The sequence below is a fragment of the Somniosus microcephalus genome, chromosome 10, assembly GCF_052327205.1.
Source record: "Somniosus microcephalus isolate GS21.2 chromosome 10, FLI_Smic_1.0, whole genome shotgun sequence".
NCBI lineage: Eukaryota > Metazoa > Chordata > Chondrichthyes > Squaliformes > Somniosidae > Somniosus > Somniosus microcephalus.
In genome coordinates this window covers 203,882,270-203,896,638 of record NC_140996.1, presented here as the reverse complement: position 1 = coordinate 203,896,638, position 14,369 = coordinate 203,882,270, and the positions used below count along the sequence as shown (strand labels likewise).

Genomic DNA, 14,369 nt, shown 5'->3' with positions numbered 1-14,369 from the left:
ACAAATCAATGGATAAAAATGGAATGGAAGAATATAGAAAAATTAAAAATGGAAAACGACTAAAAATTTAATTCAGTACATGGGGGTGGCTTTCATTGAAACTCATTATAAGTACCTGCAGTACTTATTACTCCTGTAGGTGGCACTGTGATAGGCCTTTTCAATGTTAAAGATGTCACACTGTGATACATAATAGCTACTATTTTGTAGTGAGAGTTTATCACCCTGTGGTTGCAAAATCTGGCCACTGGGCTCCCACAATTCACTCAAAATGCTTCTTTTTTCACTAAAATTTTTATCTCAGTAACTGAAATTTCTAATGTTCCAAATTAAGGTTTAAATAAAATGTAAAAAGATTAAATTACATATTTCACAAGAACATGATTAAATGTATCGACTGAATTGTCTTTTGTCTCTTGTGATGCTGTCAATAAAGTTCTTATTTGAGACGATAATTTGCCAGCATGGAAAGAGTTAAGCAGGGCAACAGCAGAAATCCTACGGTTGAAATGACTGATGAGGGAATCTGCTAGTTTAGCATTACTAGGCTTTGTTTTATATGAGTGTAAATTTGGGATTTTATTTGTCAAACATGATAATCTGATCCTTAAAACACACTTGGCCAGATTTTGCTGAAAGAATAACAGCGTCTGAATGACGCAAGCCGTTATTAATGCACAAATCGACCACCGACTTGTGGCGAGGAAGAGACATCCCATGAATTGCAAATCAGCATAAGCTCCGCCGTTAGCTTTGCAAAAACGGTATCTCTTAACCTCCGTGATTTTCATGAAGTTGCAGCATTTGCACATTAATTGCCCATTAAACTCGCCACAGAAAATTAAGTCTAGTAATTAACACTCTAAGTACCTTTCTAACAACGTCGACGTGATAATTGTTAATAACGGCCAATCAACCTCTCTTGCCAAGAAAATAAACAATTATAAGTGTGGAGTCTCATTCTTTCAGGTTATGAATTGTTTTAGGAGATTTAAAAAATGTAAATTTTTAAAAAATCTTACTTTTCCTTTTTGGCTCTTTTCTCTCTCTCTCTTAATCCCATCTTTCCTTCCTTCTCTTTATTTCTCTTTCTGTACCTGATTTGACATTGAATTCACCCACCCTAATTCACCCTCCTCCTCAGTCCTTCCTCTGTTTATTTCTCAATCCTTGAATCTCATTGGTTAAGGAGATACACTGTTTGTCCCGTTGTTCACCAAGGTCGCAGATGCCCTGTTGCCCTCACTGTGCTGTTATCAGCTCGCACTTCCAGCAACTTTGTCAGCAAAATGTTTTTAAACCTAAACGTGCAATTGTATGTCTAACTGACGGGACACACTGCGAGATGCCCCACTCCAGCAAAATCTGGCCCAATGTGTTAAAGTAGCTAATCGGTGTTTAATTAATGTTTTGCAGTTGTGTGTAACAAAATAGTTTAAACAGATGGTTTTCTGAGTGAGCAAATGAATAATTAAGTGGAATCTGTGGTTAGAAGGTGATATGAATGTTGAGGTTGGAAAAACAAGTAAGCTATGTCTTTGTAATGAAATATTGCACTACAGAATGAGATAGGCAGACTTGGAAGGCGATAGGTTCCTAAAAATGAATAGTGACCAGATGTATAGTTAGCAGATACACATGGTTGAACACAATTGACTGCAGGATGTACGTGCTGTTTGATATGGTAACTGGTACTTACTAATATGAATTGCAATTGTATACCAGAGTGTTAATTTAGCAAAAGGGAAGCATTTCCTTAAACATGACTTCCTTTCTTCATGTAATAAAGTTTAGGTAAAGCCTGGAAGACAAAGGGAAGTTGCTGCTGGAGCAGGATACTAAGCGTCATGAACAGTGACAAGAAAAGGTATAATCGAGAGGGTGTGCACCTAGGCTGGGAGGTGGTGAATCCTCCACAGAAGGTAGACGTCAATTGGCCACGTCCCAGGATAAAGATAACTATGGTATCCTGCAAGATAAGGTTGCCTCATAATGGAATCTAATGCAATGTCCTCTTACTGCTATGGTGAACATTTCATGTTTTGCTGGTGTACATGAAGTCTGTCATAAATAAAGGTTAAATTGATTTTTTAAATATGTGTATATGTAGTCGTGTCTGATTTGACAGGCCTGAACCCAAATTATATTTAAAGACATGGTGCATGATTATCTAACAGTATCCATTTACCATTGTAAATTGCCATGTCAACATTTCCTATTCAGTTTTGCTATGTTAACTGTCACGATGTAGTTGCAGCCTTTGGTCACTAGGTGGCTCCGTAAAGTCATTTTCTCCCAGCTCCGACACCAACTTGCCAATAAAAAAACTTATATCCAACAATTGACAGTGAACAATACCACAGACAAATTAGTAGTATCAATTAAAAGTACTGCTTTTAATTTAAAAATACATGCAGCAGGAATAAAATACACCTAGGATGTCAGCCGTGGCTCAGTTGATAGCACTCTCGCCTCTGAGTCAGAAGGTCAGAAGTTCAAGTCCCACTCCCGAGACTTGACCACATAATTCAGGCTGACGCTTCAGTGAAGTACCGAGGGAGCGCTGCACTGTCAGAGGGCTGTCTTTCGAATGAGATATTAAACTAAGGCCCCGCCTGCATCTCTTGGGTGGTCATAAAAGATCCCAATTTCAGCTAAGGCAGTCATAAGGGTGCTGCAATTTGCTACTGTGTCTCCAGGATTGGGAGATGGGAGGGGAAATAAGCCAAGATTCCTGCTTCTGTTTTGCTCAGTAATTCCTGCAGGAAATGCAAGTAAAGTCAGGAATGTTTTCTCAGCTGTGAGGTATCCATGGTTGAATAGTCATGCAATACCCAGACTTGCTCAGGAATAGCCATGATTTGAGTAAGGCACCAGACTCAAAGTCCCTGTGAAACCACACCCTGTTAAGAGTTACTGACTTCAGGAAGCGGAAGATAAGTGAAATAATGCATTCTATTACTGATACTGATGTTTACTTCCTACATCAGCAGACAAGTATGACAGAAACAGAAACTTTTATCTTTATTTTGTATAAATTTTAAAATAGCTAGGTTCAAAATGGAAGGCGCTTTCTCCCAAGTTTCAAAATGGAAGATGGATGATGATCAGTCTGCTAGTAATGGGGTAATATCTTGTCTTCAGAAAGCAATTAATACAGTTACTTTGATGGGTGATATGGCTTGTTTGAAATATTAATATACACAGTTTGACAGATGGGAGTCGTAATTTCTAGTCATGACCAGTCTCTTGGGGGGCAGGGAGAAGAGAGTTTATGCAGAAGGAATAAAATACACCTAGGATGTCAGCCTTAGCTCAGTGGTAGCCTCCGAGTCAGAAGGTCATATGAGTTTATGAGGAAGCCCCCAAGTTTTAATGATTAACACATTGTCTAGGTTAAAAAATTAGCTTTTTTGATTGCCCAACTACTCCAAAGAACTTAAGAGGAGAAAACAAAGGAGAAAATTGATGACTGAGACACAATGGAGACATTCAAGCACTGGAGGCTGTAGTGTATGTGCCTTTAAGAGCCCCAGGTGTGCTGTAATGCCGGTAATTGCCACTCGGGCTATATAAGCCTGTATATTGTGTACATCCATTAGAACCCCCCCCCCCAGACTTTGCTTAGTAAACACCTATGAACCAACTCCTGTCTTCAGTGTCTTTATCAACACACAGACACTACAGTGGCGACGAAGCGGAAACGGACTTACCTGCAATTCGGCAGCACCTCAAGGACATCGATTCCTCGGGCGTCCAGAAGACTCAAGAAAGTGAGAGAAGCTGTGGTTTCACCAGCTGGCCAAGCTGGTGGCAGGTACTGCGCTAATCCTTCCTGGGCGTCAGGCTGGGGCTCCAGCGGCTGGCTCTACAGCTGAGACAGGCAGCGAAATCGGAGGCAAGCAATAACAGACTGGGAGGGAGCACTCGGGAGACGGCCGGCGCGGCAAGCAGGTCAGCGTTCAGACCTGGAGAGAAAGTCCAGCGGGAACGAGTCTCCAACTGTAAATAAATAAAAAATAAAAAATAATAAAAAAAGAACGGAAACAGCGTTGTCATTGGCAGCAGCAGCGGGAAAGCGCGGGAAGCTCCATATCTTTGCTGCAGAAAAGAAAGAAAAGCGTGGGAAGCGCCATATCTTTTCTGAAATGCCTAAGTCTGGCAATATTGATGCTTTTGATAGCGAAATAGAGGATTGGACCACATACGTGGAAAGAGTAGAGGTATATTGCACTGCAAATGGAATAGAAGATGAAAAAAAAGCTTCAGTACTGCTGAACCTAATGGGCGCAAAGGCATACGGGCTGTTACGAAATGTAATCACTCCAGCCAAACCAAAGGACAAGAATTTTAAAGAAATTGTTGATACCCTGCAGGAGCACTTAAACCCAACACCGCTGCTGATAGCGGAACGATTCAAATTCTTCAAGAGAAATCAACACAAGAATGAAAGTAACGCTGATTACCTAACCGAATTAAGAAAGCTATCAAAGTACTGCCAATTCGGGGCAGGACTATCAGATTATCTTCGAGACAAATTCGTTTGTGGTCTCTTAAGTGAAGGAACACAAAAAAGGCTGCTTTCTGAAAAAGATTTAACATTGGACAAAGCTTTCAGTATGGCTGTATCATACGAAGCAGCAGCAAGAGGAGCTGCAGAGATACAACAAAAGACACAGGACTTCGGCACCCATGAAATGACACAGGGTTTCAAAAGATGTTATCGCTGCGGCAGATCCACCCATAACCAGAGGGACTGCTGGTTCAAGGACAAAGCATGCAGGCAATGCGGAAAGATTGGACACATTGCACGGGTATGCCGATCTGGACAAAATAAATCCACAGACAGAAAAAAAAATCAATAAAGGAAAGTACAGGAAGGTACAAATGATGACGGACAGTAGCTCCGAAGACCAAAAGAGCGATAGCGACTCCGAAAACAAGAGACTAAGCTGTCTCAAATTACATAATGTACTTGCCAAAGATGATTACCAAACCATTTGGGTTACCCTCACGATAGCAGGGTCCCCAGTTAAAATGGAGCTAGATACAGGATCAGCTCTAACCGTAATAAATCGACGGGATTACGAGAGGCTATTTTCGCATATACCTCTAAAAGACACATCCATTATCTTAAAAACATATACGGGGCAGAAAGTATACCCCAAAGGAAAAATAAGGGTGCCTGTTGTACACAACGGCAAAGAAATACAAAAGTTGTATTTATACATTCTACAAGATGGTGGTCCACCGTTGTTGGGACGTGAATAGATCAGAAAGATACGTTTAGACTGGCACTCCATTCAGGCACTGACGGTGACCAGTAAGAAAAAAAACAATGATGACATCATACCTGAACGATTAAAAGACATCTTGGCCAACGCCAAAGAAGTGTTTCAAGAGAAACTAGGAACCTTGAAAGGCATCACCGCCTCAATAAAAGTGGAAGATGCAGCAATTCCAAAAATTTTTAAGGCAAGACCGGTGCCATACGCAATTCGTCCAGCAGTCGAGGCAGAGCTGGAGAATTTGGAAAAGGCAGGCATGTTATCCAAGATAGATTGGAGCGAGTGGGCAACACCCATCATCCCAGTCATGAAGAAAACGTTAAATAATGATAAATCTGAAGAACAGAGCAAAATTCGCATCTGTGGAGACTTCAAGGTGACTGTAAACCTGGTCCTTCACACGGTACAGTATCCTCTTCCGAGGATAGAAGATATTTTCGCCTCACTATCCGGAGGGAAACGTTTCACCAAAATTGACTTGGCACAGGCATATCTACAGATGGAGGTTGAGGAGGCCTCTAAAAAGTATCTCACGATAAACACACACAAAGGCCTGTACCAGTACAATCGACTAGTTTTTGGACTAGCATCAGTTCCAGCTATCTGGCAAAGAGCTATGGAGCAAGTCCTGCAAGGGATTCCGGGGACTCAATGCTACCTAGACGACATCCTTGTAACAGGAGAAAACGACAACGAGCACCTTGCCAATTTGGAGCAGGTGCTCACTAGGCTGAAAGAACGGGGCCTACGAGCAAATCGCCCCAAGTGCGAATTTTTCCAAAATCAGATATCATATTGTGGCCACATAATTAATAATGAAGGGTTGCATAAGTCACCTGAAAAAATTGAAGCGGTCATAAAAGCCCCAGCACCTGGAAATGTTTCACAATTAAGGTCGTTCCTGGGATTAATAAATTACTATCATAAATTTTTACCGAACTTATCAACTCTTCTACACCCTCTTAATGAACTTCTACAAACAGGAGTGATTTGGAAATGGAACGAAGACTGTAAACGTGCCTTCCATAAATGCAAAGACTTAATCACATCCGAAGAAGTTTTGGCTCATTACAACCCATCACTGCCAATCAGACTGGCGTGCGATGCATCCCCTTACAGCATAGGAGCAGTATTATCCCATAAATTCCCTGATGGCTCAGAACGTCCGATAGCTTTTGCGTCACGCTCATTAAACTCAGCTGAGCGTAACTATGCCTAAATCGACAGGGAAGCACTCAGCCTGGTATGGGGAGTGAAGAAATTCAACCATTACCTACACGGACAAAAATTTACCTTGTTGACTGACCATCAACCCCTCATCTCCATATTCAACCCTAAAAAGGGTGTTCCCATTATGACAGCGCAAAGGCTACAGAGGTGGTCCCTTTTTCTAGGGGCACACCAATACAACATAGAATACAAAGGATCAAAACAGCATGGGAATGCTGACGGTTTATCGCGTCTACTGTTGCCAACGGTAGAAGAGGCACCTACAGTAGACCCAGTAGAGATGTTCCACTCTACCATAGTGGAATGTCTACCAGTAACAAATTCTGCCATTGAAAGGGAGACGAGAAATGACCCGACTCTCTCACGGGTCTACGATTTAACAGTGAAGGGATGGCCAGCACATGGCGAACCACTGTTGCCAGCATTCTCGCAAAGAAGAGAACAGCTGTCAGTGTGCCGAGGAACCTTGATGTGTGGATCCAGAGTGGTGATTCCACCCAAACTCCAGGATAAAGTGCTAAAGGAGCTTCACGAGGGGCATCTGGGTGGAGTGAAAATGAAGAACCTAGCTAGGGCGTTTGTATGGTGGCCAGGTATCGATGGAGACATCGAAGAAATGACCAAGAGCTGCCTAGGATGCCAGAAGGTCCAAAACGCTCCACCACAAGCCCCTCTACATCCATGGGAGTGGCCCTCATCTCCCTGGCAAAGGGTGCACATCGACTTTGCTGGTCCATTTATGGACTCAATGTTCTTAATCGCGGTTGATGCACACTCCAAGTGGCCGGAGGTAATAAAGATGTCCTCCACCATCACGGAAAAAACCATCACAGTATTAAGGACCATATTTGCCAGGAATGGGCTGCCTGAACAGATATGTTCTGATAATGGACCGCAATTTGTGTCCGAAGAATTCAGAAAGTTCTTAAAAAACAATGGGGTTAAGCACTACACGTCCGCCCCATACCATCCCGCCACCAATGGATTGGCTGAAAGGTTTGTCCAGACCTTCAAGAAGGCCATAAAGGCCATGGGTAATGAAGACATAAAACTTCAGCACAAGGTGGATAACTTCTTATTCGCATACAGGAATGCAACATATATGGTTACCAACCAAACTCTCGCCATGATGTTCTTCAATAGAAACCTAAGATGCCGGCTGGATTTGGTCAAGCCCAACATCAGAAGGGACGTGGAGAACCGGCAGTTTCAAGGCATGAATGAAAGGCCAACTAGAACCTTCCAGATAGGTCAACAAGTTTTGGCCCGGGACTACCGTACCGAGAAATGGCAGCCTGGAACTATCTGCACACGACTAGGACCATTGATGTATACTGTGGACATCGGAGAAAGCATAATAAGGCGCCATGCTGACCAAATCATAAAGTCATCCGAAAAGGGACAACCTACACCACAACTCTATACGTCTAACGATGAAGTAGAGATACCCATATCTACCTCCGATCCGGTGGTACTGGAACCCGATGAACCCGACACTGGCATTCAAGCCGAATCAGCCTTGCCAAAAGAACCTACTACACCACCAGAAACTACTACACCCCCGAGGCGTTATCCGGACCGAGTCAGGAAGCCTCCTGAGAGACTGACTTATAATTAATTAACTACAGCAATGTGTATATTATTTTTCTTATAACATGTAATTAATAATTACTTAAAATATGATGTACTGGTTAGCTAAAAGGGGAGGAATGATAGTGTATGTGCCTTTAAGAGCCCCAGGTGTGCTGTAATGCCGGTAATTGCCACTTGGGCTATATAAGCCTGTATATTGTGTATATCCGTTAGAACCCCCCCCCAGACTTTGCTTAGTAAACACCTATGAACCAACTCCTGTCTTCAGTGTCTTTATCAACACACGGACACTACAGAGGCAGCCACGAGTGTCAAGGTCTGAGTTATGAGGAAACACCAGAGAAACATACTTTTATTTTCAAAAACAAAGTATGAGGCCACCCAGACGCTTCCAGATAGGACGTTCTGAGATCATGAACAGCACTATATAAAGACAAGTTCTTTCTTTCTTTCTTTGTGTGAAACAGAATACATTCTAGCATCAATTAATAGCATGTATTTTTTACAAAATGCCACCGACTGACATATATTTCTAGTTGGCACGTGCAGACAAGTTAGTTGTTAGTCCTTTTGGGAGGACTAACAAGGCAAGGGAACACACAATGATTGGTAGGACCCTAGGAAGGATAGAGGATCAGAGGGACCTTGGTGTGCATGTACATAGATCCCTGAAGGCAGCAGGACAGGTAGATAAGGTGGTTAAAGAGGCATATGGGATACTTGCCTTCATTAGCCGAGGCATAGAATATAAGAGCAGGGAGGTTATGATGGAGCTGTACAAAACACTAGTTAGGCCACAGCTGGAATACTGTGTGCAGTTCTGGTCGCCACACTATAGAAAGGATGTGATTGCATTGGTGAGGGTGCACAGGAGCTTCACCAGGACGTTACCTGGGCTGGTGCGCTTCAGCTATGAAGAGAGACTGGACAAGTTGGGATTGTTTTCCTTAGAGCAGAGAAGACTGAGGGGGGACCTGATTGAGGTGTACAAAATTATGAGGGGCATAGATAGGGTAGATAGAAAGGAACTTTTCCCCTTAGTAGAGGGGTCAATAACCAGGAGGCATAGTTTCAAGGTAAGGGGCAGGAGGTTTAGAGGGGATTTGAGGAAAAACTTTTTCACCCAGAGGGTGGTTGGAATCTGGAACTCACTGCCTGAAAGGGTGGTAGAGGCAGGAACCCTCACAACATTCAAGAAGCATTTAGATGAGCACTTGAAATGCCATAGCATACAAGGCTACGGACCAAGTGCTGGAAAATGGGATTAGAATAGACAGGGTTTGATGGCCGGCGCGGACATGATGGGCCGAAGGGCCTCTTTCTGTGCTGTATGACTCTAAGCAGTTTATTCGTGACCCAGTAGATAATGCACAATGTTACCTCTGTGTTAGCATCACTTTTCACATTGTTATTTTAAAATCTAACGGAAGTACCTGCAAATGGATTATCTCCACCGAAGAAGTTCCTGAAGATTTTGTGGGCATTGCCATGAAAAGTATATCCAGTTGTCCAAGCACCAGTTTCACCGAATTCAAGGGGAATGCCTCCTTTCAACCCCTCTTCACCAAATTTATCATAAGTAGCTTTCTTTCTTACTGAAAAAAAATGATAAGGTTGAGTATTTCTCACACTTCAATTTATCTAATTTTCTAAACTCCACTAAAATGTTATAATGTTCAATCCTATTAAAATTACAATAGAGTTATTTATAAGACCCAATAAGGTACACTATATGATAGATCGACACATGGCAAAGCGATATTTAGTTAGGAGGATTTGTCCTATATCCTGGTGTTTCCACCAATGGACCATACATTGGTATCATCACTGATACAATACTCGTTACTAGCAAAATTGTTTGCCAAAGACTGAATTTAGGCATCAAGTAACATACTTCAGAATTTCATGGTTTAGAAGATGGTATTATCTAAACCAGATTGCGGTGGGTCTCAAAAACCTATTACAGTCAAGTTGTGAATACAACAATAATGTACAAAATATAAAAGCACTGAATTTAAGAGGCTCTGCTGACAGTGCAGAGATTGTTGGGGGGTGAGGGCCAGTCACAAAACTGGGCATGCAGACTAATGGGCCTGATTTACCATGTTCCACATTTGTAGCAAGGGAACTGCCGCCATCATCGAGGTTGCATTGGTGACAAGTGCATGCCTCATTATAGAGAGAGATTTTATTTAAATTTAGGATGTGTGTCTTTGGATGTTGTGTCTTTGTCATGGCTGCACTGCTCACCCATTTTAAGTGGGTGAAGCAATGTGTGGATGGCCTGGACTGTAGGAGTAGGCTTCTTAAAGCTGAGTTTCACTTTTTAAGTTTTGGTGACAAAGTTAGATTTTTTTTGCTTATTAACTCTTTTATCTACATTTTTATTAGTGTCATTAATTTTTGTTGCTATCTAAGCGTGATTTATTTGCATTACAAGAATTGTCATTCCAATTCCATTTTTTACATCTTTTTTGCTTACATCTGACATTTTACTTGCAGCATCTAATGCAGGCAATATAGGAATTCTTCTGTGCCTGCGTAACCTGATCCCCAGGGAGGAGACGGTGCTGGTCATTACTGGGAGGGGCATCGCTGAGCCCGTGGCCAGTGGCGGGGCTGAAAGAATACAAGATGCCTCATACGTAAACCTCCTTCTCACATCCCACTTCACCCTCATCCCACAATCTCTTCTGATTTACAAGCTGCATATAGTGTAAGCATGCACCTCTTGCTTTCCACCCCCTTCCCTCGTCACAATCTTACCCTTGTGCCTTTCTCCTTTCAGGTAGCCAAGAACTGACACCTGGCCAGGCACGGATAGAGGAGCACGAAATAGAAGAACACCAAGCCGATGATGATGAAGACATAGCACCGGCACTCGATTTCACATTCGCAGCCACCAGCTCAGATACTGACATTGCACGGAATTTAGAGGAGAGCATAGAGGCGGGATCGGCACATGGTGAGACACCGGGCACGAGTGGCCTGCAGCCAGAGTAGGGCCAAGGATAGCGCAGAGTTCTGCTCCAGAGGACTCAGATGAGGGCATCGATGGGACGGCCTACAGAAGAAGGCTGATGGGTATGCACAACGAAATGCTTGGTGCATTGGCAGGCCTGCCAGAAAGCCTGAGTGCAATGTCAAGGAGCATGGGGGAGTCCGGCACCAAACTTGCACAGGGCTTTGCACAGAGCTTGGAGCCTATGATTTCCAGCATGGAATTGATGGCCAACTCCATTACAGTACTTGTGGACCCAACCACGATGCAGGGTCTGATGGCCGATGTCTCAGCTTCCATTGCAGCACAGACGGAAGTGACCCAATGTCCGAGTGCTGCGGTGGAAGCTCAAACTTCTGTCATGCAAGCTCAGGCTGCTCTCATGTAGGCTCAGCTTGCTGCCACACAAGCTCAGACTGCTGCCATCGTGGCCGTGTTTACTGTTGTGGAAAGGAGCTCGCAGGGTGTCACAGCAGTCCCGCAATCTGTTCTCCAACACATTACACAGATTGTTGAGGTGCCGCCCCAGGGGATTGGCAGTGGCTCTGTGGAGCACAAACCTGTTGTTCTCTCTCAGGGTGACAACATTCGTGCTCCCACCACCGCCACTCCGCCAGTGCCTTTGCAGTTGCCTGTCAGCCAGCCAGCCCAGACTGCTGACACCCATGCTGAGGTGGTGCAATCTACAGCCGGGCCTTCCACAGCTGCTCGAGGTTGTCCTGCATGGTCATCTGCAGTCTCCCCCACTGAAGGTTTGCAGCCTTCCACCAGCCATGGTGCAGTCACTGGGGTAGCACTTCGTAGGAGCACTAGGACAGGCAAAGGCACTAAGGGAATACACAAGGGTGATTAGTTAACATTTTTATGTAATATTTCAATGGATTGATGTATAAAGTTGATTTGGAATGTTTTTGCTTTGTGGTGGCTTTCATAGAAACATAGAAGATAGGAGCAGGAATAGGCCATTCGGCCCCTCGAGCCTGCTCCGCCATTCAATGAGATCATGGCTGATCATCCAAACTCAGTACCCTGTCCCTGCCTTCTCCCCATATCCCTTGATCCCTTTAGCCTTAAGAAATATATCTAACTCCTTCTTGAATATATTTAATGAATTGGCCTCAACTGCCTTCTGTGGTAGAGAATTCCACAGGTTCACCACTCTCTGGGTGAAGAAATTCCTCCTCATCTCAGTCCTAAATGACTTACCCCTTATCTTTAGACTGTGGCCCCTGGTTCTGGACTCCCCCGCCATCGGGAACATCCTTCCTGCATCTAGTCTGTCTAGTCCTGTTAGAATTTTATAAGTTTCAATGAGATCCCCTCTCATTCTTCTAAACTCCAGTGAGTATAAGCCCAATCGACCCAATCTCTCCCTATATGTCATTCCTGCCATCCCAGGTATCAGTCTGGTGAATCTTCGCTGCACTCCCTCCATGGCAAGAACATCCTTCCTCAGATAAGGCGACCAAAACTGCACACAATACTCAAGGTGTGGTCTCACCAAGGCCCTGTACAACTGCAGCAAGACATCCTTGCTCCTGTACTCGAATCCTCTCGCTATGAAGGCCAACATACCATTTGCCTTCTTAACTGCCTGCTGCACCTGCATGCTTACCTTCAGCGACTGGTGCACAAGGACACCCAGGTCTCGTTGCACTTCCCCTTCTCCCAATCTATTGTCGTTCAGATAATAATCTGCCTTCCTGTTTTTGCCACCAAAGTGGATAACCTCGCATCTATCCACATTATACTGCATCTGCCATGCATCTGCCTAATAACCCAACCTGTCCAAATCATACTGGAGTTTCTCGGCATCCTCCTCACAGCACACACGCCCACCCAGCTTTGTGTCATCTGCAAACTTGGAGATATTACATCTAGTTCCCTCGTCTAGATCATTAATATATATTGTGAATAGTCAGCATTGTGGCCAAGAGGACGCTGTGATGATCCATATCAGAGTGATGGTCCGCATCAGAGGGATGGTAAGGCGTGGGACTATTGGTGAATGTGGAGTTGGGATTGCGTTCACTGGAACCGCAGTTGGATGAGTCAATCACAGACAGCCCGGGCAGAAAGGGGCTGTCTGGGTTGCCTCCTCTCTTCCGCTTCCTCCTCCTCCTCCTCTTCTGCTTCCCCCTTCTCCTCCACTTCCTCCTCCTCCTCAGCTGGTCGCCATATGCCTGGTGGCAAGAGCTGTGCCCTCATGATGGCGAGACTGTTGGGCAGACTATAATGAATCTTGAATTGCGCTGCAGGGTACTGCATGACTCCTCCAGAGCGTTCCAGGCAGCAAAACCATTGCTTCAGCACCCCAATGATCTGCTCTGTGATGTTTTGTGTGGCAGCACAGCTCTTATTGTATGCATGCTGGCCACAAGTGGTTGGATTGCGGTGCGGAGTCATGAGCCAGGTGGTCAAGGGATAGCCCTTGTTGCCAAGCAGTCAGCGTCTGGTTTGTCTTGGTGGCTCAAAGACTGAGGGAACAGTGGACTAGCGCAGAATAAAAGCATCATGACTGCTGCCAGGATACCGGGCAATCTCCATCATGATATGCTGAGCATGGTCGCACACCAACTGCACATTGAGCGAGTGGATGCCTTTGCAGTTGCAGTACATCTCAGCATTTAGATGCGGTGCCCGAAAAGTCACGCGCGTGCAGTCAAGGGCGCCCTGCACCATGGGAAACCCGCTATCCTGGCAAAGCCATGTGCATGCTCCGCCTGCTTCTCTCTGTTCAAAGAGGAGACAATGAAGTCCCCTCTCCTGGCATAAAGAGCGTTTGTCACCTCTCTTACACAGTAGTGTACAGTGAACTGGGAGATGTTACAGATGTTGCCTGCTCCAGCTGGGAAGGATCCTGACACGAAGAAATTCAGGGCCACGGTCACCTTCACAGCCACTGGCAGCACTGCCCTTGCCCTGGTGTGAGGCTGTAGGTTGCAAGAGGTGGCAGAGTTCCGTGGGCGCCTCCTTCATAAAGAGAAGACGTCTCACACACTGCTCCTGGCTCAGGCTGAGGTATGAGAATTGCTCTCGGAAAACCCTAAGTGGGTAAGGCCTCCTGCCGAGAGCCCTTTTCCCACTCCTCCCTCTGCGAGCAGCAACTGATTGATATCACGATCTGCGCACTCCGCATACTTCCGGCGCACGCACCTAACACCCATCCCTTGCCCTCACCAAGATGGCGTCCGGCGCGGCATGCACCAGAAGTCTGCGTGCGTGGCCTGGACGTCATTTTTGGCACAAAACGGCAT

The 14,369-nt window shown here is 44.7% G+C and overlaps 1 protein-coding gene across 1 annotated transcript in view; it reads right to left on the bottom strand.

The window, feature by feature from the left end:
• dnajb13 (DnaJ heat shock protein family (Hsp40) member B13) overlaps window positions 1-14,369 on the bottom strand; it is a 62,404-nt gene that overhangs the window by 33,938 nt on the left and 14,097 nt on the right. The window contains exon 3 of the mRNA XM_085999466.1: window positions 9,545-9,706. Within this exon, the coding sequence (XP_085855592.1) occupies window positions 9,545-9,706 (162 nt within the window). The remainder of the gene's footprint in view (window positions 1-9,544; window positions 9,707-14,369) is intronic.